General features: G+C 42.6%; 2 protein-coding genes across 3 annotated transcripts in view; one reads left to right on the top strand and one right to left on the bottom strand.

The window, feature by feature from the left end:
* URB2 (URB2 ribosome biogenesis 2 homolog (S. cerevisiae)) overlaps positions 1–5,269 on the bottom strand; it is a 34,053-nt gene extending 28,784 nt beyond the window's left edge. The window contains exons 1-2 of one of the 2 annotated variants that reach the window (XM_025369360.1): positions 5,144–5,269; positions 3,750–3,888 (exon numbers count right to left, since the gene is read on the bottom strand). In XM_025369360.1, coding sequence (XP_025225145.1) covers positions 3,750–3,875 — 126 coding nt within the window. In that variant the 5' untranslated portion in view covers positions 3,876–3,888; positions 5,144–5,269. Of the gene's footprint in view, positions 1–3,749; positions 3,920–5,143 lie in introns of both variants that reach the window. The other variant, XM_025369361.1, reaches the window with a different exon arrangement.
* A 138-nt stretch (positions 5,270–5,407) lies between these two features.
* The window catches only part of TAF5L (TATA-box binding protein associated factor 5 like), a 33,070-nt gene continuing 14,085 nt past the window's right edge, over positions 5,408–24,392 (top strand). The window contains exons 1-3 of the mRNA XM_025368662.1: positions 5,408–5,593; positions 17,090–17,234; positions 21,380–21,484. Coding sequence (XP_025224447.1) covers positions 17,093–17,234; positions 21,380–21,484 — 247 coding nt within the window. The 5' untranslated portion in view covers positions 5,408–5,593; positions 17,090–17,092. The remainder of the gene's footprint in view (positions 5,594–17,089; positions 17,235–21,379; positions 21,485–24,392) is intronic.

The raw sequence follows: 24,392 nt of genomic DNA, 5'->3' as shown, positions 1-24,392 counted from the left end.
TTCTCCTCTGGCCTTCCCATTCCTTGAGACACAATAATATTGCAATTAGGCCAATTAACCCTACTCCAGGTGTCCTGCTCCAGGTGTTCAAGTGGCAGGAATAGCTGCATGTCTCTTACTTTAAATCCAAAGCTACAAATAATTAAGCTTAGTAAGGAAGCCATGCTGAAAGGTGAGATAGACCAAAACCAAGCCTCTTGAGCCACTTAGCCAAATTGTGAATGCAAAGGAAAAGTTCTTGAAGGAAATTAAAAGTGTTACTCCAGTGAACACCAAATGATAGAAAGTGAAACACCCTATTGCTGATATGGAGAAAGTTTTAGTGGTCTGGATAGGAGATCAAACCAACCACAACATTCCCTTAAACCAAAGCTTAATCCAGAGCAAGGCCCTAACTCTCTTCAATTCTATGAAGGCTGAGAGAGGTAAGGAAGCTGCAGAGAAAAAAGTTAGAAGCTAGCAGAGGTTGGTTCATGAAGTTTAGGGAAAGAAGTCATCTTCATAACATAAAAGTTCCAGGTGAAGTTATCTAGAAGGTCTAGCTAAGATTACAGACAAAGTTGGCTAAACTAAACAGATTTTCAGTGTAGAAAAAACAGCCTTCTATTGGAAGATGTCATCGAGGACTTCTTTTTTTTTTTTTTTTTTTTTTTTTTGAGATGGAGTTTCGCTCTTGTCGCCCAGGCTGGAGTAGAATGGTGCAATCTTGGGTACACTGCAACCTCCACCTCCCAGGTTTGATTCTCCTGCCTCAGCCTCCCGAATAGCTGGGATTACAGGCACCCACCGCCACGCCCGGCTAATTTTTTTTTTTTTTTTTTGTATTTTTAGTAGAGATGGTGTTTTGCCATGTGGGCTAGACTGTTCTCAAACTCCTGGCCTCAGGTGATCCACCTGCCTCTGCCTCCCAAAGTGCTGGGATTACAGGCAAGAGCCACTGTGCCCAGCCACTATCTAGGACTTTCATAGCTAAAGAAGAAAGTCAATGCCTAGCTTCTAAGCTTCAAAGGACAGGCTGACTCTCTTATTAAGGTCTAATGCAGCTGGTAACTTTAAGTAGAAGCCAGTGCTCACTTACCATCCCCAAAATCCCAGGGGCCTTAAGAATTATGCTAAATCTACTCAGCTTGTGCTTTGTCAATGGAAAAACAAAGCCTGAATGATACCATATCCGTTTACAGCATGGTTTACTGAAGATTTTAAGCCCGTGTTGAGACCGATCGGAACCAAACGATTCCTATCAGAAGATTACCGCTCTTGGGTGACCAAGAGCTCTGATGGAGATGGACTAGGAGATGAATGTTGTTTTCATGATTGCTAACACAACATCCATTCTGCAACCCATGGATCAAGGAGTACTTTTGACTTTCAAGTCATATTATTTAAGAAACACATTTCCTAATGCTATAGGTGCCATAATGATTTATCTGATGGATGTGGAGAAAGTCACACTGAAGATCTTCTGGAAAGAATCACCACTCTAGATGCCAGCAAAAACATTCATGAATCATGTGAAGAGGTCAAAATACCAACATTAACAGGATTTTAGAAGAAGCTCATTCCAATCCTCGTGGATGACTTTGATGGGCTCAAGACTGAAGTGGAGGAAGCAACTGCATATATAATGGAAACAGCCTGGGAACTAGAATTAGAAGTGGAGCCTGAAGACGGGACTAATAAAACTTGAATGGATAGTTGGTTCTTAGAGATGAGCAAAGAAAGTGGTTTCTTGAGATGGAATCTACTCCTGGTGAAGATGCTGTGAACATTGCTGAAATGACAACAAAGGATTGAGAATAGAACTTAAACTTAGTTGATAAAGCAGTGGCAGGTTTTGAGAAGTCCAATTTCGAAAGAAGTTCCACTGTGGGTAAAATGCTGTGTCTTTCATGAAAGGAAAAGCTCCATCAATGCAGCAAACTTCACTGTTGTCTTATTTTAGAAGTTGCGAGTCACCCTAACCTTCAGCAATCACCACCCAGATCATCAATATTAAGGCAAGACCCTCCAGGATGATGACTCCCTGAAGGCTCAGATAACCAATAGCATTTTTGGGCAATATTTTTAAATTAAGGTATGTACATTTTTTAGGCATAATGCTATTGCATTCTTAATAAACTACAGTACAGTATAAACATAAATTTTATATGCACTAGGAAACCAAAAACTTTGTGTGACTCACAATATTGTGATCTATTTCGGTGATGTGGAACCAAACCTGCAGTATCTCTGAGATATGCAACTAAGTTTTAAAAGTTCGAAACACAAAGACTGCTCAGAAGGACCACAGAATGTATCAGACACACAAAGCAAAAAAGCAAGTAAGAGTCGAAAGTCTGGGATTTGTGTCCTGGCTTCCCCCACGTTGCCTGCAGCTTAACCTCTAATACTATTAATATTATACATCATCTGGGAGACAGACACAGTTGATATGAAATCACACAAGTGCTTTATGAAAAGGAGGACTGTGCCTATACAGGTTCCATTACTGTGTCATGTTTCCTTATTCACAAAACATTGAAGAAAGGTGGAGAGGCCCCAACTCATGATCCCAGAACTGTCAATAACAGTATGAACAGTGACAGATGCCAGAAGGAATAAAATATCTCAGTATAACAACGGCAGAAACTTTGATCCAGTTGGCTGCTAGAGCCTCCCCTTTGTTTCACCCTGGGCAGACTTGCCAGGTGATGGCCATGCTGCCAGGATGACTCCCACGTGCAGCCAGGTGTAGAAAGCACTGGCTATGACCGCTGCTCTCTGCACCACACCTGATCATCACTTCACACGTCATCCACCTTGGACGCATTCTGTGCTGTCTTCTTTGACAACAGGAACTGGATGTGTATTAATCCAATTTCATGAGCTTGTCATCCTGGTGTTTATCATGCCAACTATTTTTTAGCCTAAAAAGCCTGAGAAATTCTAACAAAATGCAATGCCTTTCTTGGTACCTAGCCTATTTCTAAAATGACTTTATACAAATATTAACATTTCTTTACTTCCCAACCTTCAATTTTTATCCAATCCTGAGGATTTTTAGCAAAGCACCACCAACCGATTATGAAACATCACTTTAGATTTATAAGCAAATGCAGCTATCAATGGACTTTTAGAACCTAACTTCTGTAACTTAATTACCCATGTGTTCATTAATGCATATACTTAATTTGTAATATAATGTCTCCAAACAAAAGAAATGCTAAATTCGGTGGGTTCATTTATTTATTTTAAAGAGACAAGGTCTTGCTCTATCGCCCAGGCTGGGAGTGAAAGTGGCACAGTCATAGCTCATTGCAGCCTCAAACTCCTGGGCTTAAGGGATGCTCCCACCTCAGCCTCCCAGGTAGTGGGGACTACAGGCAGATGCCACCATGTCTGACTAATTTATATACATATATATTTATATATTTTTTTTAGGAGATGAGATCTTATTATGTTGTCCAGTCTGGTCTAGAACTCCTGGCCTCAAGCGATCTTCCTGCTTTGGCCTCCCAAAAGAGAGATTACAGGCATGAGCCACTGCCCCCAACCTAAATGAGGTTTTTTAACAGGAAAAAAAAAAAAAAAGTATTAATGAAGTACCTGACTGATTACTTTTTTCATTGTCATTACATTTAACTTCCAACAAAGTTCCCTCCCCAACTTTTTCTCTACTTTTTTATTTTAACCAATTGTCAATATCCAAATTATACAAGTGATAATTATCTTGACAGACTGTAAAAATATGAGTTTCACATTAAACTTACTTGTTCTTTATTTGGAAGAAAGCACTGGTGAGAAATCCAAGCAAAGTGAGCTAGTTTTAGTTTATCTTCCCAGGAGGTTGTCTTGCTTTTAAGCTTAAGGGAAATGCCAGAATAAACAGCAGCCATGGCTAGGCTTTATCTACAATTTAAAAACAATGGAAAAAAAAATACTATAACAAGGTCAGACTGAGGAGGCACCAGAAAGCCAACAATATTGCATCTTATTGTTTACCTAATATGTATTCTTTTAAAAGTTTTTAATGAATCAACAGATTTGTCGGGGTAAATCTACATACAAGATGCTTGACTCCATGAATTTTCTGGGGGAAATTCAGACAAAAGCAAGCAAAAGATGGACTGCACACACAGAAGATGGACTATATGTATTCCAACTGCGATCAAACATCTCTTCCACAAAGGTGAGTGTGCAGGAATTCAACAAGGCCAATATCATTGTTTACATTACTTGTGGAAAGAGTCATTCATACATGGTTTCAAATTGAAAGAGGAAAAGATACATAAGCAATATCTGGAGAAAGTAATGTGTCTCCAAGTGAAAAAGAAATCCCCAAAGGAATACTGTTATTTCAGCTGCAACAGTAACCTTCCGCTAAGACTTTTATTCAGTCATGTATAAATTTACAACGCACATACACACTTCAAAAAAGATACAAGAGATACTTGCACAAGGAAAAGACTAAAAATAGAAAACAAAACACCGTTAGGTCTCGGGGATAGCAAACATACCAAACATCTACAGCTACTATAATACTGGTAAACTTGGCTTTGAGTTTCCTAAAAGTTATAGAGAAAAGGAACGTTAAGACGTTTTCATTTTAGAAATTAAATTATCCTTCACTCTACTGCAGAGAACAAGAACCATCAAGTGCTGTCAGTTTTCCTATTTTGTCAAAATGTCCAAAACGAATTCAACGATGCCTGACTTCTAAGTTCAATACCATAGACCGCCACCGCGACAGCTACAAAGTGCATAACAGGTGTTTGCTGAACTGGCTACAAAGACAACCGAGATGCTCTCCCCAGCTCCGCCAGAGTTCGGCTCTCCGGGCCTGCAACCGCCCTTACCGGGCAATGCGAAGTCCAGGGCGGACAGCACAGCCCTGCCAGCACTCCCTTCCCAGCAGAAAGAGACCAAGCAACAAGAACCAAGGGAGAGCAGCTAGATGCCAGGAGGGAGTTTGCCTTCGCGAACGGAGCGTGCCCAGTCGGCTGGCGCCCAGAGTCTGCTGGCGGCACCGGAACTGGGCAGGGTTGGGGGACCCCCATCCCGGACCCGGCCTCAAGTAGGGAGCTCTCCTCAGGACCAGCCCCGGGTGGGGGACTCACATCGGAACCTGGCTGCAGGTAGGAGCTCACCGCGGGTGGGGACTCACCTCGGGACCCGGGCCCGGTAGGGGGCTGACCTCGAGACAGCTCCGGGTAGACGGCGGAGGACGGCGGCAGCAGCGGCGGCTGCTGTCCCGGTCCCGCAGCCCCACCACGTGGGACCGGGCCCCGCGCTCCTTCCGCCCGACGCCGGCGGCGCAGCGGGGAGGGGCGGCACGCACGCCAGGCGTCGCCAGCCGAGCGCCGAGGCGCCTCGCCCATTGGAGGAGACGGTTGCGCGTTGGAGGCCCGAGCGGCCCAGCCCGCGGCCCGCTCCGTGTCAGTCAGTCATGGAGCGGCCGCCCAGAGCGGCGGCGGGGGCGGCGGGGCGCGGGGCGCGGGGGCCCAGCTGAGCCGACCATCGGAGCGAGACCCTGCGGCAGAGACGACGGAGGCGGAAGCAACCCGATCCCGGAGGCGGCGGCGGCGGGGGGAGCCGGAGCCGCCTGGGATGTTCAGTGAGTGCCGGGCGCACGGGCGGGGAGGGCCGGGAGGGTCGCGAGGCGCGCGCGCGCGGGCGGGCGGGGGCCGGGGCGGTGGGGCCTCGGCTGGGCGCGCCTTGGCTCCCGCCGGCGGGCGGTGGGGGTGGGGCGCGGGAGGCGGGGCGGGGGGGCGGTGAGCGGCTCTGCGCGGGCGCGGCGGCCGCGCCTCCGCCCTCGGCCTCCCGAGTCGCGGGCTGCGGCCGGCGGCGTGGCCTGCAGTCGGCGGCTACACCTGGACGGGCGTCGCGTTCCTGCGCAGGGGTGGGTCCTGCGGCTTGGATGCCGGGCTCGGGGAGGAGGTGGCGGGCGCCCGCGGGGAAGGTATCCCAGTTCCCGACAGCCAGGCAGGGAGCACGGCTCCACAGCTCCTTTGCACGTAGGGGAAAAGGAAATGTCTTTGCGGCGAAGTCGGGATTCAACTTTGCACATGGTGATCGTGCGTGGGTGGGTGTGGAGTCGATCTCCGCGTGTGACACGGGGAAGCCAGAGTTAGACTAGCTGCTGCAGGAGAGTGCCGAGCTGCAAAGTGTCTCTCGGGGCTCTTAGCCTCATGACAGCAAGGTAAGGTTGATGCGCCCATGGCGTGGGACGGGTTCACCATCCAGCTCGCGAAGCTGCCAGGCTTTTGAAAATGTATTCGATAAGGCGTTGGTCCGAAGTGAGTGGATGGTTAGAAACAGTGGTGTCATTTTAGACTTAGCGGAAGTGGAGTGCAGGAACGCTACATGCAGTTCTCCCATCAGTTGTGAAAGTCGTTGTAATGCGGATCTCGCAGTCTTTGTGGTTCTGGGATCAGAAGGTGAGTGCCAGTCCCATGCGGTGTCTGTCTGAAATTACTGCACCTAAACTGACCTTGCAGATTGAAATCTCGGAATGGTGACTCCTGCTAACAAGCAGTTGGGAGCTGTGCTGAGAGGAACAGTAAGGGCGGAGCATGTCTTACATTAGGCGATTGAAGTGTGCCAACACCTGAGTTGGGGATGTAGGAGAGGACACGGAGGCTGTTCCCCAGTTCCTGATCACAGCTCTACTTGGAAGTGGGAGTAGGAAAGGGAGTTTTGTGCCTAATAGGTTAAATGCATCTGGCCACATCTTTAAACTTTGGAACAGCATAATGTAGTGGATAGAGCTTGGTGACAGTAGACCTAGGAAGGAAACCATGTAGCCATCTGCGTAACCTCTCTGAACTGTAGTTTCCTCATCTATAAAATGCAATGATGAGGAATAACTTAAACGTAGAGTTTTTTGGTTTTTTTTTTTTTTTAAAGAGACAGGGTGTCTCTATGTTGCCCAGGCCTGGGCTCAAGCAATCCTCCCACCTCAGCCTCCCAAAAAAACTTCCTTTTTAAAGGTACCCAGAAAAAGAATGATGTATATGAAAATGGCTAAATGTTAGCTATTATGATTTCCTTTTTGCCAGATACCTTCTAGGTTCCCTGTAGTCCTAAGTTTTTTGCGTTAAATGGAATACATGCTAATTTTTTAATGAATCGTAAATCCTTCCTGCCTTAAAAATCAGTGTTAAGCTAGAAAATTAAAAGATGGGGTTGTTTTGAGTATTTTTCTTTGTCATCAACAGATTAGATTAGTGTATCTTGGAATAGTTTTGTTGCTCCTGCCTCTAAATGTGAGGCTTATTGAGCTTCTGTCACTGTGAAACTAGGTAAAGGCCTCACTTAACTACTCAGTAACTGGTTTTTGACTTTGCAAGCAATATGTCAGCACCTGTGAAGGACATCTCTGGGGAAAGAAAGGGGATTTTTGTTTTTGCTAATTTATTTTGCTGGAAGGGTACTCTAGGGATCATCTGTTAAACCAGCATTACTCAATGGACAGTACTAGAAGTCAAGTTTCCAGCCTATTTTGTATGTGACTGGTGGCTTCTCAGGTAGTAAGTGTTCTGATCATTCTCTCAACAAGCATCTAGTAAGCATTCACTGTTGTACTCTCTCAGGAAGCGCCTGGTCATATATAGAATCCTTTGAGCAGCAAGATGCTATAGAAGGTAAGAGCTCAGACCCTTCAGCCAGATGGCCTGAGTTCCCATCCTGGCACTGTGACTTCATTGGGCCTCAGCTTTCCCGTCTGAAGAATGTTACCTACGTCAGGTTTGTTGTGAATTTAAAGAAGGCAATCTGTGTAAAGCACTTAATTTTAAGTGCCCGAAGTCTCTTAGCGCCGGGTATGCTCAGTGTTAAGTATTCGCAGTGGTAGTGTGTGAAACAGACAAGAGTAGGGTTGAGTTCTGTGATAACAGATTTGTTCCCTGGGTCCGAGTGTGGAAGGGACTGTGATCAAGGAAGCTTTTGGGAGGAAGAGATGACTAAGCTGAGCTGCGAAGTGTGGGTGGGATTTAGTCAAACCAGGTTGCAGTGCCAGTGTGGCAGTGACTCCCAACTACTGGAGAGCCCCTGAGGGGAGAAGGTGGAGTGTGACCCACCAGTAGAGTAAGAAGAACCAAGGATTGGTCCAGTGAGGTAAACAAAGGCAGGTTAGAGTAACCTGGAAATGACACAGTAGACACTCAATTTTTCTATCCTTCACACTAGTGGAGGCATTTGAAAGTATTTTGTTTTGTTTTGTTTTTTGAGACGGAGTTTCACTCTTGTCGCTCAGGCTGGGGTACAGTGGCGTGATCTTGGCTCACTGCAACCTCCACCTCCCGGGTTCAAGTGATTCTCCTGCCTCAGCCTCCCCAGTAGCTGGGACTACAGGCGCGCGCCCCCATGCCTGGTTAATGTTTGTATTAGTAGAGACGGGGTTTCACCATGTTGACTGGTGGTCTCGAACTCCTGACCTCAGGTGATCCACCCGCCTCGGCCTCCCAAAGTGCTGAGATTATAGGCTCGAGCCACTGCACCTGGCTGCAGTAAATGTTTTTAAGCTTAGCAGAGATAACATCAGATTAGCTCCTTGGAAAGATTGTGCCTATAGTAGTATAGTATTATGTTGAAAGTAGGGCCAGGTGTGGTGGCTCATGCCTATAATCCCATCACTTTGGGAAGATCACTTGAGCACAGGAGTTTGAGACCAGCCTGGGCAACGTAGTGAGACCCCGTCTCTACCAAAAAAAAAAAAAAAATTTTTTTTTTCTTAACTAACCAGGTGTGATGGTGTGCATGCCTGTGGCCCCAGCTACTGAGGAGGCTGACTCAGGAAGATCCTTGAGCTCAGTCAAGGCTGCAGTGAGCCATGATTGTGCCACTGCACTCCAGCCTGGGTGACAGAGCAAGATCTTGTTTCAAGATAAAAAGACTTTTATTTTACTTTTATTTTTTATTAAAATTAAAAAAGTCTTGGATGTTCCCTGTCTGCCCGTGATTTCAAAAGGAAAATGGCGGTAGAGTTGGATATTTTATTCCAAATCTCAAAGCTTAGACAGCACTTACAGAAGGCATGAAGAAACCAGGCAGCCTTCCCTCTTAAAAATTATCTTCAAGTATGTATTGTATATGCTTGATCACAAGCAAGGTTTTCCCCCAAAAGTCTCATGTTTGGGGCTCCCCTGTTACAGGGCACTCTTTCTCAGTCTATTTTGAACAACACGGTGGTGTTTGGGATATTTATTCAATCTTACCAAATAAGTGAAACCAAAAAATAGGAAAGATTAGGTCATTATTCCTGATAGGGGTGGGGAGTATCAGAAAGTGCAAGTGTTAAATGCCACACATAATTTTTCCAGATCGCCAAAAAAAAAAAAAAAGCGTGTGTGCGTGCATGCACATATATATACACACACATATATATGTGTGTGTGCACATACATGATGGTGAATGAAAAGACGTTCTGCTCACCTGAACAGGCATTGATGGCTTGGGTTGAGATTTCCAGCAACAGCATATGGATTTAAGAAGTGCCTTATTGTAACTGATTTAGTAGATGGGAAAGGTAAAGTGCTCTGGAAATGGAATTTGATGATTCATAGTGACTTAATTCATCACACACACTGGTGTTTGAAATATTCATGAATAGCTGGAGTGAATTTGTTTAGTGAATTCATATATTGCCTTATATATTTTAGATATGTGTAAATCGATAGAGATTATAGTTAGACGTTTGATTTTCATCTATAACCCTCAGAGTTTCTCTTTTTTTAAATTAAAGTTGACTAAAAAGTGTTCTTTTTAATTTTCTTATTGCAAAGGAAACGTGGTCATAGGTTTGGGCTTACCTTTTAGTGGGACATTTTACAGAAAGAAATTAGCTGTTGCTGTTTCTCTGCTGAAGCAAATTGTCTTTTTCCTTATTTTTTAATTTGAAGAAGATTTGAAGAGTGATGTATGTTGTCAGTGTTTCTAAACACTATAAAGGCCGGGCGCGGTGGCTCAAGCCTGTAGTCCCAGCACTTTGGGAGGCTGAGACGGGCGGATCATGAGGTCAGGAGATCGAGACCATCCTGGCTAACAAGGTGAAACCCCGTCTCTACTAAAAAATACATAAAACTAGTCGAGCGAGGTGGCAGGCGCCTGTAGTCCCAGCTACTCAGGAGGCTGAGGCAGGAGAATGGCGTAAACCCGGGAGGAAGAGCTTGCAGTGAGCTGAGATCCGGCCACTGCACTCCAGCCTGGGTGACAGAGCGAGACTCCATCTCAAAAAAAAAAAAAAAAAAAAAGAAAACACTATAAAATACTTCCATTTATAATTGTTTAGTAGTCGAAGAAGATAGCCCCCCAGTAAGGTGTATCAAGGTGAATGGGTATTTAATAACTTTACAATGTTTGGCAATAATAAAAGGTAGCTGTGTTTTTAAAACAAAATACTAACTTTTGGAGACTTTGTCATTAGTAAGCAGAAGTGTTATGCAAAACTTTGTGAATTAACTTTTTTAAGCTAAGATGCTGATGCATTAGTTTCACCAGGTAATGTCATGCTGTAGAACTCTGTTGTCCAATATAGTAATCGTTGGCCACATATGACTACTTAAATTAAAATTAATTAAAACAATTCAGTTCCTTAGTTGCACTAGTCATATTTTCGTTGCCCAGTCGCCCTGTGTGGCTAGTGACTACTATGGTGAACAGTGCAGACTTAGAACACTTCCGTCATATGTCAAAAATCCTCTTGGACAGTACTGCTCTGATATGAAAAATTGAAGATCATTCCATCCACTTTGAGACACACACACACATATAAATATTTTAATGAAGCATCTCCAAATCCTCATGTACTGCATTTGAATTCAGTTTCAGGAACAGTGATAAACATAGGAAAACATGCTACCCCTTATTTTGAGAACAGGACAGCCTATTTCTGTCTACAGTGGTGTTTGCAAGTAAAGTATTTGTGAAAGTTTTCTTTATGTAGTCAAGCACAGTAAGTAGTGTAGAAAGCCATTCTGTAGATTGTGCCACACTCTTCCACGTTAATAAGATTTGTATAGAAGCAATTTTTCTGTGCTGTAAAACAGTATTAAAGTAGAAATTCAAGAAGATCATGAGCTTAAAATAAACTCTCAAGAATTCCAAGAAGCTAGATAGCATTCACTTTATTTTTAAGATGAGCTTCAAAGATAAGCCCTGTCCTCAGGGAACTCTCCATCTGTTTAGGGGAACTGAGGAAGAGTGATGGCAAGAGGGGACGACCTGCCTGAGGGCTGGGGTGATTTAGGCTTGGGTGTGGTTATTAGATTTGAAATGTACTTTGGCTGCTTTTCAAAGGACCATATGATGAGGGCCTAAAGGTGGAAGAATATTGGAATAGTCCAGTTGAGAAGTGATTTGTAGAATCGGGCTTAGTGGCATACACCTGTGTTCCTAGCTACTTGGGAGGCTGAGCTGGGAGGATCATGAGCCCAGGAGTTGGAGACCAGCCTGGGCAATATAGCCAGACCACTCCTCTAAAGAGAGAGAGAGAGAGAGAGAGAGAGAAGCATTTTTGCTGTCAAATAGCAAACAGTCAAGATAGGGCAGCAGAAATGGTTGAGTTGCACTAGCCACATTTTTTTTTTTAAGTTGAGAGAGAATTCCCATTTAGAATAGGAGTTGGTGGCCTCTTCGAAGTAAGGGTGAGAGAGAACAGAATCTTAACATCATGACTGGCTTTTTGGGGGTTTGGTTTTCTTTTGTTTTGTTTTGCTTTGATGGTGGATAATGGCACCATTAAGCTGACTAAGAAAACCGGGAGAAGGTAGAGGTATTGCAGGTGGAAATGTCTGTTAATCGACTGAATTCAGGAAGGTGATCTGACTGTAAGTCTTGCATAGTGGTGTGGTGAAGCAGGGAATGTGAAGAAGCAGTGGCAGACGGGACTGGGAGGGCAGAGCCACAAGAGAGGCTTGCAGTGGGAGGGACCAAGGGAGTTTCAAGTAGGAGGTGAGTTCAGCAGCATCACATCCAGCTGAGAGATCATGAAGGGTGGTGCTGGAAAGTGACCGGTTAGATCAGACAAGAGTTAAGGAATCCTAAGTCTCAGTAGCCTGCTGAGGTCAGAAGCGGGGTCAGCTGGCTGGGTGAGGAGACTGGTGAAGGTTTAGCATAGCGTAGGTGGAAGGCTGTAGGGTGAGTAGCTGATGAAACAAGACTTCTGGAACATCAGCTGATGTTGGAGAAAATCTATTTCTCATGACATCTGTTTGCTGGATTTCATGATTTCCACCTACTTTCTACCACTGCTGCCATCCCCACCAGAACGCCACATTCTTCACTGCATCCTGAACCCAGCTACGGCCTTATCCATGTGCCATTTTATTTCTTAGGACACCCTGGGAAAAAACACAGCTTCTAATTCAAGTATATTTCTGTCAGTCTGAGCAAAAATTGAATATGAAAGGCTATCATAATTTTTAAATTATATGAGGTATGACTGAAACGGAAAGTACTATGGCTCATTTATTTTTCAGTTATGATTTATATTTTCACAAAGCTAATTGAATATACTTTATCATGATGATTAATGCAAAACTAGGGTTTTAGGTCCAACTTAGACTGATCTTTTGATAGATATTACAACCATTTAGTTGCTGTGAATGAAGAGAACTAATAAGTTACCTAGTAGATACTTTACAAAAAATGCAAAAATAATTTTTTTCATCTGTTAGCGTAAATTTACCATTGGGAAAAAAGTACAATTACTCAAAAAAGGCCAACAGTCAGAAGTCTCAGTTGAAGAGCTGATTTGAGGATTGTGTAGTGAGTTTGCCTGAATTTATCTTGAACTCACCCTTACTCAAAACTGCCACCTTACTGGGGCAGGGGGAGGGATGGGGGAGCCAGGTAGTACTCTTTTGGCATTTCATGGAACTGTGTAGTACTTGAACCTGTGATGTGGTGGGTGAGGGTGCCTCCCAGTACTCCTCTACCATCTGTGTACATTAGAGCCTAAGGGGGGTGGGGGTGGAGGGATAGGATGCAGCGTGTAACCACTGAAGGGATTGACCAGACTAGAGTTCCACACTGACAGCATCTTAAGAGAATGTCTGGGTTCCATGTATGTCCACCTCCCCATATTTCTGTAGTTGAATGTTAAGTGTGGCTGTGGTTTTCCCTGCGTAGTTGTTACGTTGAAGTGATCGTGTGGGATTTTATATAGCAACTTGGTTGAAGTATCTGGCAACTGTTGATATATGAGAATAGATTAACATTGTGTCAAAATCCTCATTTTGATTTCCAGAAATACTAACAATGTGATATGAAGAGCAGAGTATTTGACATCTGTTTTTACCTCTGAAAGTTAGGTATTTTATATAAATTGAAAATTATGAGAAATTCTGAAATGGTAACAAAGAGTATAATTATATCTAAATCCAATTTCAGTTTGAAAGATTTTATAATTATAGGAAAAGCTAGGCAGGTAACGAAATTGCACTGTTCGTCTCATGTATGAGTCTCTCCAGAGACTTGGATCTAGTTTAAGGAGAGTTTTTTTCTTTTGGATATTAGAACTCTGGAAATCAATCTGGGTGGAGGGGACCGAGTTATCTCAGGTTCATTAATTATCCATGTCACTTGAAATATAGGTACATTGGAATAAAACCCAGCTAAGTTGATTGGGCCGTGATCTGGTATTTGAGTTCAGCATGGTTATGCAAGAGAGTCACTGCCAGAATTCCTGCATTTAAGATCCATGGCCCTACAGTTGGCTCACCACCCCCACTCAGGGAAGTGCCCTTATCATAAATGGTAGTTTGGACTCAGAGAAACTGCTATTTGGGGCAGCTAATTTAAGCACATTTGTTAGAATCAGTTTTACAAACTAGCTTCTAGCAATCTTAAATATAGTCAGTGTTGACTATCATTCATTCTACTCCGTTCTATTTACTCTTTCATAACTTCACATCTTTTCCCTTCCTCCTCAGACACAAAGGTATATTGTCTCACCTTGAGGACACTGTGTCATCACAGAGTCTGTTCTCCCTATCAGTCATTTGTGTGTCTTTCACACACAAGGGTTTTTCCTGTCAGAGGTGATCTGAGAGATCCAGGCTCATCTGCCTAGAATGCTCAAGGATGTACATCGATATGTGCATGCATTCCCAAGTCAGCAAAAGATCGGCAGTGTAGAAGTCGGAAAGATTTCAGTCTCGGCTAGAGTAGGGAATTGGGCTGGCTTGGGAAAGTCCACAGACTAGGAGCTCTTGAAGTTAGGTGAAAAGCAGTTTTAGCAAGTGATGGGAAGAGGCACTGGTTGGATTGACTCGTCTTGACTTTGGGCCACACGGGAAAGGACAGTACTGTCACAGTCTCTGTGTGCATTTAACTTTTTTCATCTAAATATAACACTGAACCAGAATCTGCAGGGCTGGAATTATTTAGACATGTCCACACACTCACGGGATTCTTATGTCTAGCCAGGTTGGAGGATCACTAGTAGAGCAGTGCTGATCAGTGGCCACAGAGAATGGGAGCAGGGACCCCACTCTCAGAAGTATCAGAATCCCTGGATTAGCAATTTAATAAAACAACTTAATTAAAAAGTAACCCAAGTCATCAATACAGTGAGAGAATAACACACCATACACAAGCAAGGTGAATTTCATAGTGAGAAGAGAGTTCAGTATTTAGAAATTTATTATTGTGCTTCATTATGTCACTGCTTCACAACCACAATGTCCCTTCTTTTTAACTGTCACAGACCTAGTACCCCTTCTTTGTAACAAATATTTTGAACTCTTTGGCAATCTAGAAATAAAATGCACATGCCGGGCACGGTGGCTCAAGCCTGTAATCCCAGCACTTTGGGAGGCCGAGATGGGCAGATCACGAAGTCAGGGGATCGAGACCATCCTGGCTAACACGGTGAAACCCCATCTCTACTAAAAAATACAAAAAACTAGCCAGGCGAGGTGGCGGGCGCCTATAGTCCCAGCTACTCGGGAGGCTGAGGCAGGAGAATGGCGGGAACCCGGGAGGCGGAGCTTGCAGTGAGCTGAGATCTGGCCACTGCACTCCAGCCTGGGCGACAGAGCGAGACTCCGTCTCAAAAAAAAAAAAAAAAAGAAAGAAAATGCACAGATAATATAATCTTTCTATGCATATGATTTAATATATATATAAAATGTCCTGACATTTAATATTTATATGTGTATATATTTGTGGTTGTGTCTCTAGCCTTCACAGTTTGCTGTGTTGTATGACTTTTAGGGAACTGAAAAGTGGGTCTTCAGAGTATTATTTTTAAAGGGCTCCCACAAATCAGTTTAGGAGGAAATAATTACTTGCAAATGGTATTGGGACAGTGTGTTAGCTACAGTCACTAGGCAAAACATTTGTTCGGTTATTCACCACACACTAAAAGAAACTGCAGTTGGACGAAAATTAGATACAAATAATTTTTTTATGTTTAAAGAAAAATAAGACCAGGCATGGTAGCTCATGCCTGTAATCCCAACAATTTGGGAGACCAAGACAGGAGAATTGCTTCAGCCCAGGAGTTTGAGACCACCCTGGGCAACATAGCAAAACCTCTTCTCCACTAAAAATATAAAAATAATAAATAAATAGATTTCTGGAAAAGATGGAATTTTATGTCTTAAAAAAGAATGGAAGGGCAGGCATGGTGGCTCACACCTGTAATCCCAGCACTTTGAGAGGCCAAGGCAGGTGAGTCATTTGAGGTCAGGAGTTCGAGACCAGCCTGGCCAACATGGTGAAACCCTATCTCTATTAAAAATATAAAAATTAACCAGGTGTGGTAGTGTGGGCCTGTAATCCCAGCTACTCGGGAGGCTAAGGCAGGGAATCACTTGAACCCAGGAAGTGGAGGTTGCAGTGAGCTGAGATCGTGCCATTGCACTCCAGCCTGGGCAACAGAGCAAGACAGTGTCTCAAAAATAAAATAAAAGAATGAAAGAACTCTCAAAGGAAAATAATAATGATGTAACTGAAACTTAAACACATGCAAATAAATGATCAAAAACAGATCTCCCACACAAAACAACTGGGAAACCTTGATTTAGAGAATGTTGCTTTGGTTGGGATGATCGTGTGTGTATGCGTACATGAAATGCATTCCAAAATGGACACAATATTTTGGTCCTGGAGGGGAAAGTATGTTTTACATAACAGCAGTGAACCCACAAAATTCATCCAGCTGTCTTTGGTCATCTGGACTGCAGTATTTATTTCTGACAAAGTAGTGTTTGAGGCCATGGCAATACTAGGGGTTCCTGTCATTCTTGATAATAAACTCAATAGTCAAAGGAAACAGTGCCTCTTTTTTTTTTTTTCTTTTTCCCTTTTTTTATTTTTGTGAACCTACAAATTAGCTTGAATTATTCAAAAATAATTTACTTCTGTTCAGGTCACTTCCTACCACTTTCTTTTCCTTTCTTACAGGAATTTATGAGACATATGCTAACACATAAACATACCCTCTTAGTGTTGTGCTACCTTTCTGTACCTGTGGTTTAAAATAAAGAGTGAAAAAGGTAAATAATATTATACAATTAAAATGAAAACACATTTTGCAAATCCCTGACTTGGAGCTGGCAGCCTTTTCCTGGCTGTTAAGCAAAAATATCACAATCCCCTTCACCATTGTTAACTTCATACTTTGTTAACATCTATTTATCCAGTTTCTGTGGTCTTTGAGTTGGCACTGCCTCCTGCCTGCTTTTTTGGCTAGTTCACTGCTAATTAACACCTCTCTCACAGAGTAGGCAGGAGAAATCAAAGGCCCTAAATTTCAGACTGGCCCTGTTTGCTCTTTGTTAGCTTCTCTACTGAAAAGTTTCATGGGGCTGATTGGAATCTTGGTATTAAACAGCGTTTGGGGGTGATCTAAGGACTTTATTATCAATGCTTTTCGTATTTTCTATAATTGAAGTTCGTTGTATTGTCATTGGAGAAACAGACAAAATGGAAGAGTATACCACGTTGGTATTAGGGAACTTAGATTTGTGTCTTAACTAGGCCACTTAGCCACATGGCTGGTCTTCCTCTCCTCCGTATCCTACCCATCCGCGATGGTGCAGTTGGATGCGTTGCTCTCCCAGGCCCCTGATGTCTCTGCATCCTGTGGTTGCCTCCCTCGAAGGTCATGAAACGAGTGCGTACCGAGCAGATTCAGATGGCAGTGTCCTGCTACCTCAAACGCCGGCAGTACGTGGACTCAGACGGTCCCCTGAAGCAAGGACTGCGGCTGTCACAGACTGCTGAAGAGATGGCGGCCAATCTAACAGGTAATGGTGGGGGTTTGTCTGGTGGGGTGAACCTGGAGCAGGAGAACTCACGTCAATATCCATGTGGGATTGCTTCTCTTCTCAAGACAGTGCCAGAGAGAGCAGACTGGCCAAAAACCTCAGTGAGCTACGTTAAGTGAATGATGTTGGCCTCAGAGACCCTGTCTGTCATTCAGAGCCATGCTCACATGCCACTTCTGATAACCTCTGTGGTTCTCCTGGCTAAAGTCATTTCCTTCCTCAGGACCATTCAGTTACTTTATCTGTACCTGAAAGTATGTGCAACTTTTTGCTTCCGTAAACAATTAACCTACAAAACCCTTAGGGACAGGGTCTCCCTCTGTCCCCTTCTTGCACAGGTCCCCTCTCCTCCAGCATGGAGCTTCACATGTGGAAGTCAGGTTTGTTGAATGAATTAGTACTTCAGGATCCATAGTTGGAAATATTATTATTATAGACACGTTCCTGAGGTTTTTTAAATTTGTTTTTGTTTTTTAATGTTTTGAAATCAGATTCTATTTTAGAAAAACTTGAGTTGACTCCATCTGGATTAACAAGTACGGTCATCCCTCAGTACCCATAAAGGATTGGTTCCAGGACCGCTCCATGGATACCAAAATCCACGGACACTCAAGTCCCTTCCTGATAAGACGTGGTATAATATTTGGCATAGTAGGTTACATCTACACACATCCTCCTGTATTCTTTAAATCATCTCTAGGTTGCTTATAATTCCTAATACAATGCCTACATATCACCTCATTCACATGGATTCATCATGGTATTCAGCACCTGGTAAATTCAAAGTTTGCTTCTTAGGACTTTGGTTTTTTTTTTCCCCAAAAAATTTTTGATTTGCAGTTGTTTGAATCCATGGATGTGAAACCCACAGATACGGAGGGCCAACTGTAGTTGTTAGCTATTTTGTAAGTTCATGTTTCTATGTAATATGACTCTCTTCTTCTTTTTTTGTGTTTTTGTTTTTGTTTTTTGTTTTTTGTTTTTTGAGACAGGGTCTCTCTCCATCACTCATACTGGACTGCAGTGATGCAGTCACAACTCACTGCAGCCTCAACCTCCCAGGCTCAAGTGATCCTCCCATCTCAGCCTACCGAGTAGCTTGGACCACAGTCATGCACAACCACCTGGCTAATTTTTTTCTTTTTTTTTGCTTGTTATTCTTGTTAGAGATGGGATCTCACCATGTTGCCCAGACTGGTCATGACCTCCTGACCTCAAGCGATCCTCCCACCTTGGCCTCCCAAAGTGCTGGGATTACAGGTGTGAGTCACTGCACCCAGCATAACAGGACTTGCTTTTACTGAACTTATTTACTAGAGATTCTGGGGGGGGAAAAAATGCTGGGATGCTTTAGGGTGATTATAAACTACTTTAATGACTGTGTGTGGAGGTGGAGTTAGCAGTGATTTCTGCAGCTCAGTCCTGGTTCCCTTTCTCACATGCTCAGGCTACATTCTTCTCTCTTCTTTGTTCCTGGACTTTCTCTGCTCTTCCAAGTATCTGTCACCACCTGCTCCATTTCTTAATGGTTTCATCCTCCATCCTAGCAGCAGCAATTACCTCAGCGCCCTCTTTTCATATACCTTCAAAGTCAAGGACCCGGGGTTCATTGACATTGCCATAGGAAGAGAGTGCTAGGACAGTAACAACCTGAGGACGCTCTCAAAGGAGTGGCTCCTGACTCCCTCTGAAACACTAACAGAAGCCTAGTCAGCAGCCTGCCGCCACGTATCTCAGGGTCAGATCCACCTGTTCTTCCTTCCCTTCAAACTCCTCAGAGATACCCTTAACCAAAACAGGGCCAGATTATGGGCTTGGTATAGAATACTGAGTGCCTTATTGTTCGAATAGGGGAGTCCATTTACAACACCTCTATCCCACTGTAAAGTAATTCTTTCTGAACATGCCATCCCAGCTGTTTCAAAAATCTGCCGCCCTGCATCCTTTGGAACCAGGGAGCAGTAATTCTTGCTGCTGTTGATAGAAAGTCGGAATGAACAATATTAAACAGTCTTCAAGAACTTTGCTCATCTAAGTTGTCTTAGTTTCAATAGAATAGCTTATTAGGACAAAGTGTTGTTGCTGGAAAACCACCAGGAAAAGTGAGAAACATGAAATATGATTATCGGAAGATTTTGTCCTAGATTTTTCCATTAAGTAAGTAATCTGAAGAATTCTGTCTTTTTTCAGCAGACATTTAGTGAACATCTGCTCTAGCCCACGTGCTGAAAAGTTCTAGAGATAGCTACGATTTGACCCTAGCTCTGAGAAGCTAAGTGTTCTAGTTGGGAAGTGAGGCAGGTAAGTCAGTGATTGAAGAAGAGCATGAGATAGTAAGTTCTGTGACAGGGGAGGTTCAGTGGTAGCACAAAAGATCATCCAAATTAGGCTGGCAAGCCAAGGAAGGCGCCCCAAAAGGCCTTGTGATTCCTGACATAGTTGGGGGTTAGTAAATAGTTGAAGGAGTGAGCTGAGTTGCAAAGGAACCATTAGATATTTACCAGGGAACAAATTGGAGGAGGGTATCCAAGTTTTCAAATGTGAATTTTAGAAAAATCAGTCTAGTGGCAGTATTGATAAGGCAGCCTAGGTTAGAATCGGGGAAAGTAGTTAGAAGACACAGTCCAGTGAGAGGTGAAGACAGCCTCAGTTGAGGAAGTGGTAATGGGAGTGGAGAGGAGAGGATAAATTTTAGGAATCTGTAGGATTTAGTGACAGAATAACTAAAGGTGGGGGCAAGAAGGAGGAGGAGGAGCCCCGCCCTTGCATGCAGGCTTGCAGCAGGTCCTCGCTTCTGGCTTCTCTTCCTTCTCCTGGAGTAGGGTGGCTTTCCTCTCACCTGTGATTCCCTTTCTACCTGTTTCCTGTTATGGCTCCCTCAGTCCTGCCGCATTCATCACCATTTCTCCATCCACATTCCATTTGTCTAAAATGCATTCATGTTTCATTCAGGATACGGTTAAAGGTGGCTTCCCTTGGTTTTTAGCCACCTTCTTTCCCCAGTATTCCCCACTCCTCTTGTAAACAGGAAGAGAATGGTTTTTGGTTTTTGGTTTTAGAAAGCATAAACTCACAGATTGGAGATGAAGTGCGTGTTTACATACTGACTATTGAGACTCCAACCTTGTTTCCCCCGCACCAATTCATCTGCCCGGGATACTGCAGCCAGGCACCCATGCTCCAGGAAGGCAAGTAAACGATCCTTCCCTGGGGAGTCCAACTTGCCCAAGAAGAAATACCAAAAGACAGTGATGTTGGGACATTGCTCACCCTGGTCACCCTGGAGGATGAGCCTCACCACCCAGAGCGCCTCACTGTAAGACAGCCAGGGGCCATAGAACCCTAGAAGAAACATATCTCATAAGAAGGGCAGATGGAAAGAAACAGAAGAAAACTTCAAAAATACCTTGTTTCACATACTTAGGATTCAAAAATCATAGCCTGTTTGGGGAAAAAAAAGAATGTTGAGAATGAAAAAACTTATCAATTAGATACATGATAGTAAAAAATAAAAACTCATTAGGTATTATAAGTAATCTAGGGGGAAATAATCAGTAGAAGGGCCAAAAGGTGAGGAAGGCTTTCAGAAAGTAGAGCAAAAAGACAAAGAAATGGAATAATAGGAGAAAAAAATGAAAGGATTGGTTCAGGAGATCCGACCTTGAAATTGTAGGAGTCTCAGAAGATAGGGAATTATCAAAATGATTCAAGAAAACTTCGCAGAACTAGAAGACGTGAATTTCCAGATTGAAGGGGCCCACTCAGTGCCCAGCACAGTGGTTGACAATGAACTCACACGAAGGCACCTGTGAAATGTCAGAACATAGGGTCAAACATTTCCTGATAAATCTCATGAATTTATGTACTTGTCTTCTCTCATTCACCTTGTCCTGTGCTTTATGCCTTTCCTTCCCTGGCCCTCATTTTATTGAACTTCAGGAGGGAGGGGAGAGAAAAAAGTGTCATCAGTCTGTCATATTTAACCAAGACCCAGCACACTTTGGAAACCTGCTGAAATGTCAGTTGCTGTGCATGTGTGCACAACACCCTCCTCCACCCTGCCACATACTGGATTAATAATCATCTCTCTGTTTCCTGCCCTGTCTTGTGTATCTTCTCTTTAGTGCAATCAGAATCTGGTTGTGCCAACATAGTGTCTGCAGCCCCTTGCCAGGCAGAACCCCAGCAATATGAAGTACAGTTTGGACGACTGCGGAATTTTCTCACTGGTAAGTACTCAGCTCTAGAACCTTTTCTTATTAAGAAAACAGAGTAATACAGACCAACTCTGGGCACACTGCTTATGAGTTAGCCCTGCTCCACAAGGAGCAGTAAAAAGAAAAAAATAGAGTAACGCAAATTTATCTTAGAACCAACTATATTCCACGATTGATATGAGATACTAGGGATTTGAAGGTACTCTTAACACAGTTCTTGCATTCAAACTTATGGTCTATTGGAATTCCTGAAGAGTTCAATCATGAGGTTTAAGTTTACAAGGGCAGAGCTCTGGGTGTTTTATTCATGGCCTTCAGCACAGTGACTTGTGACTTGTATTGAATAAGTAAAAACTGTCAGCCATGCAGAGAAACATCCTTAAATACAGCACATTTGAAATGTACATTATATCTCTACTAATAATGTAGTACATTTCACAATGGGCTTTGCCCCTTATTTCCAAAAGTGCAAGTAAATAGTCCTTATGAATGAACAGGCAAAAATACTAAAAGTTGTCATTTAGACCAGTTTGTGAGTGGCAGAATGACCACTTGAGATATAAGAATAAAAAAGATACTATACCACATATTAGGAAGAAAAACATTAAGAGCCCCAGAAGATAAATGGGAAAGGGATGTAAACATAAAAATTTATACCAGGATAACTCACTTTAGCAATCAACCAAGTGTATTAATACTTCACTGCAAAAATCATTGCAATTCTGTAACAATAAAATTATGCGATTGAGTTTATTTTATTATATACCTATGCTTCAATGATTAAAAAATACAAAAATGTATGTAACGTCATTAGGGTCATCTGAGTGTCACTCATAATGGAAATAAGTCATATCCATGACAAAAGCTATCTCACTGTCATGAGTCAGAATATATCTCTGTTAAAATTACACATTTGTTGATTTACCTTTGTGTCTGTTTTCCTCATTAGACTATACACTCCATGAGGGCAGGGACCATATCAATATATCTTAGGACAGTATCTACCCTGGCATGTAGTCAGCACTTAACATAAATACAGGCTGAATGAATGAAGGAGACAGGCTCAAAGAAGCCAGATAATTTCCTTCTTTTTTTTTTTTTTTTTTTTTTTTTTGAGACAGGGTCTTGTTCTGTTGCCCAGACAGGAGTGCAGTGGCATGATCATGGCTCACTGCAGCCTCGACCTTCTGAGATCAAGTGATCCTCCCAACTCGGCCTCCTGAGTAGCTGGACCACAAGCATGCGCCACCACACCTGGCTAATTTTTTTTTTTTTTAATTTTTTTGTAGAGACAGGGTCTCACTGTCTGATTTCAAACTCCAGGCCTCAAGGAGTCCTCCCATCTTGGCCTCCCAAAGTGCTGAGATTATAGGCACAAGCCACCACACCCAGCCAAGACATTTCTTTCTAAACCAGCTTCCGCACCACTAATACGGTGAAAATAAATCTGTCATGGAGAGAATAATATCATAGTTTTTTAACTGAGTAAAATAACTTTCTAAAAACTGAGTTAAATTTTTCCTAAAATTGCTTAACGCCTCAGAAACCAATGCCAATGATAAAAAGTATCTCCAAGTTCTTACCTCTGAATGAAAGAAACACTATAAATTCAGTTTTTCTTTTTTTTATCTTTAGTGGAAATTGATCACTGCCCTGAAATATTTAACATTTATATGATATGCAGAATTAATGAAACTTCCTTCTTTTCAGTTTAAACGTAATAGACTTATTTTACTAAAGCCTTAATCTTCATGATTTTTCGTTTTTGTAACTATTAAACAGACTGTTCTCTACTTATGAATTCTATCACCCAACAACCGTGAAACTGATAAGATAACCCCCCAGAGGGTTTGATTTTGTAACCCTTATTTCCTGTAATATTTTGACCATTTTCTCCAACTGTAGACTATAGTAAATATAGATTCTTTGCTTTAAAATGCTAACCATTATGGGGGCCAGATAAAAACTAGGATAACTCAGTGTGTAAGGCCAGGTATATTATTTTGGTTTATATATTGATTACTTTATACTTATCTTTTACCATTAAAAATTACTACCACAAGAATTATTTGGCCGGAACTTTACATTTCAAAAGATTATAATCTATCAGCCATTTCCTTTAGGTTCTTTCTTTGTTTCTGAACTGAGAAAGTTGTCTGTTATTTTGTCTGTAATTTGATTCTTTAATCCTTTGGTTTAAAGGATCATTATTTAAAAGGGGTTAATATATGTTGATCACTTTGGACTGCTGCTCCTGGAATATTTTTCTCTACCCTCAGGTCTCTGAAGAGCTTATAACCAAATCAAATGAATAGTTATTTCCTGAACATCAAGATAAAGTATAAGATATACTCATTAATCTATTTTAGAAGCAGTCCTAACATAAAAACACTATAGGTAAAAGTTTTTAAATAAAATTTGAATATCACAGAAGCATTTTCACAGACCAGCATGAGATCGGTTTCTGAATTATATAGGAATTGCATTCAGAATGGAAAGAGAAAGTGATTTGGTTGGGGGTAGTCAGGGAAGGCTTTCCTGAGCGGGAGGTAGGATTTAAGTCAGCACTTGAAGGATAGGCTGAGTTTCAGTAGACTGGAAGAGGAGGAGGAAGAGGAGTGATTTGGGTAAGAAATAACATGAGCAAAAAGGCAGGCTTGACGACTCTACAGGAATAATTAAGGCTTTGTTGAGAATAAGACTTTCAGGCTGAAGATCAATGAATATTAGTCTGAAAGCAGTTTGTAAAATTATTTGTAAGAGGAATGGCAAGGAGACTGACTGTTAATTTAAGTGCTTGGCAATGTTGAGAAATGAGGTGAGAAAGGACCAGAATTTGACAGCATTGTGGAATTGCAAGGCAGGAGCTTTATTTCATAGTTAAATCACCAAGGTGGAATCTCCCAGGCTCAGAAGTAAA

Source organism: Theropithecus gelada, chromosome 1, assembly GCF_003255815.1.
Source record: "Theropithecus gelada isolate Dixy chromosome 1, Tgel_1.0, whole genome shotgun sequence".
Lineage (NCBI taxonomy): Eukaryota > Metazoa > Chordata > Mammalia > Primates > Cercopithecidae > Theropithecus > Theropithecus gelada.
This window is presented reverse-complemented; position numbering and strand designations above follow the sequence as displayed.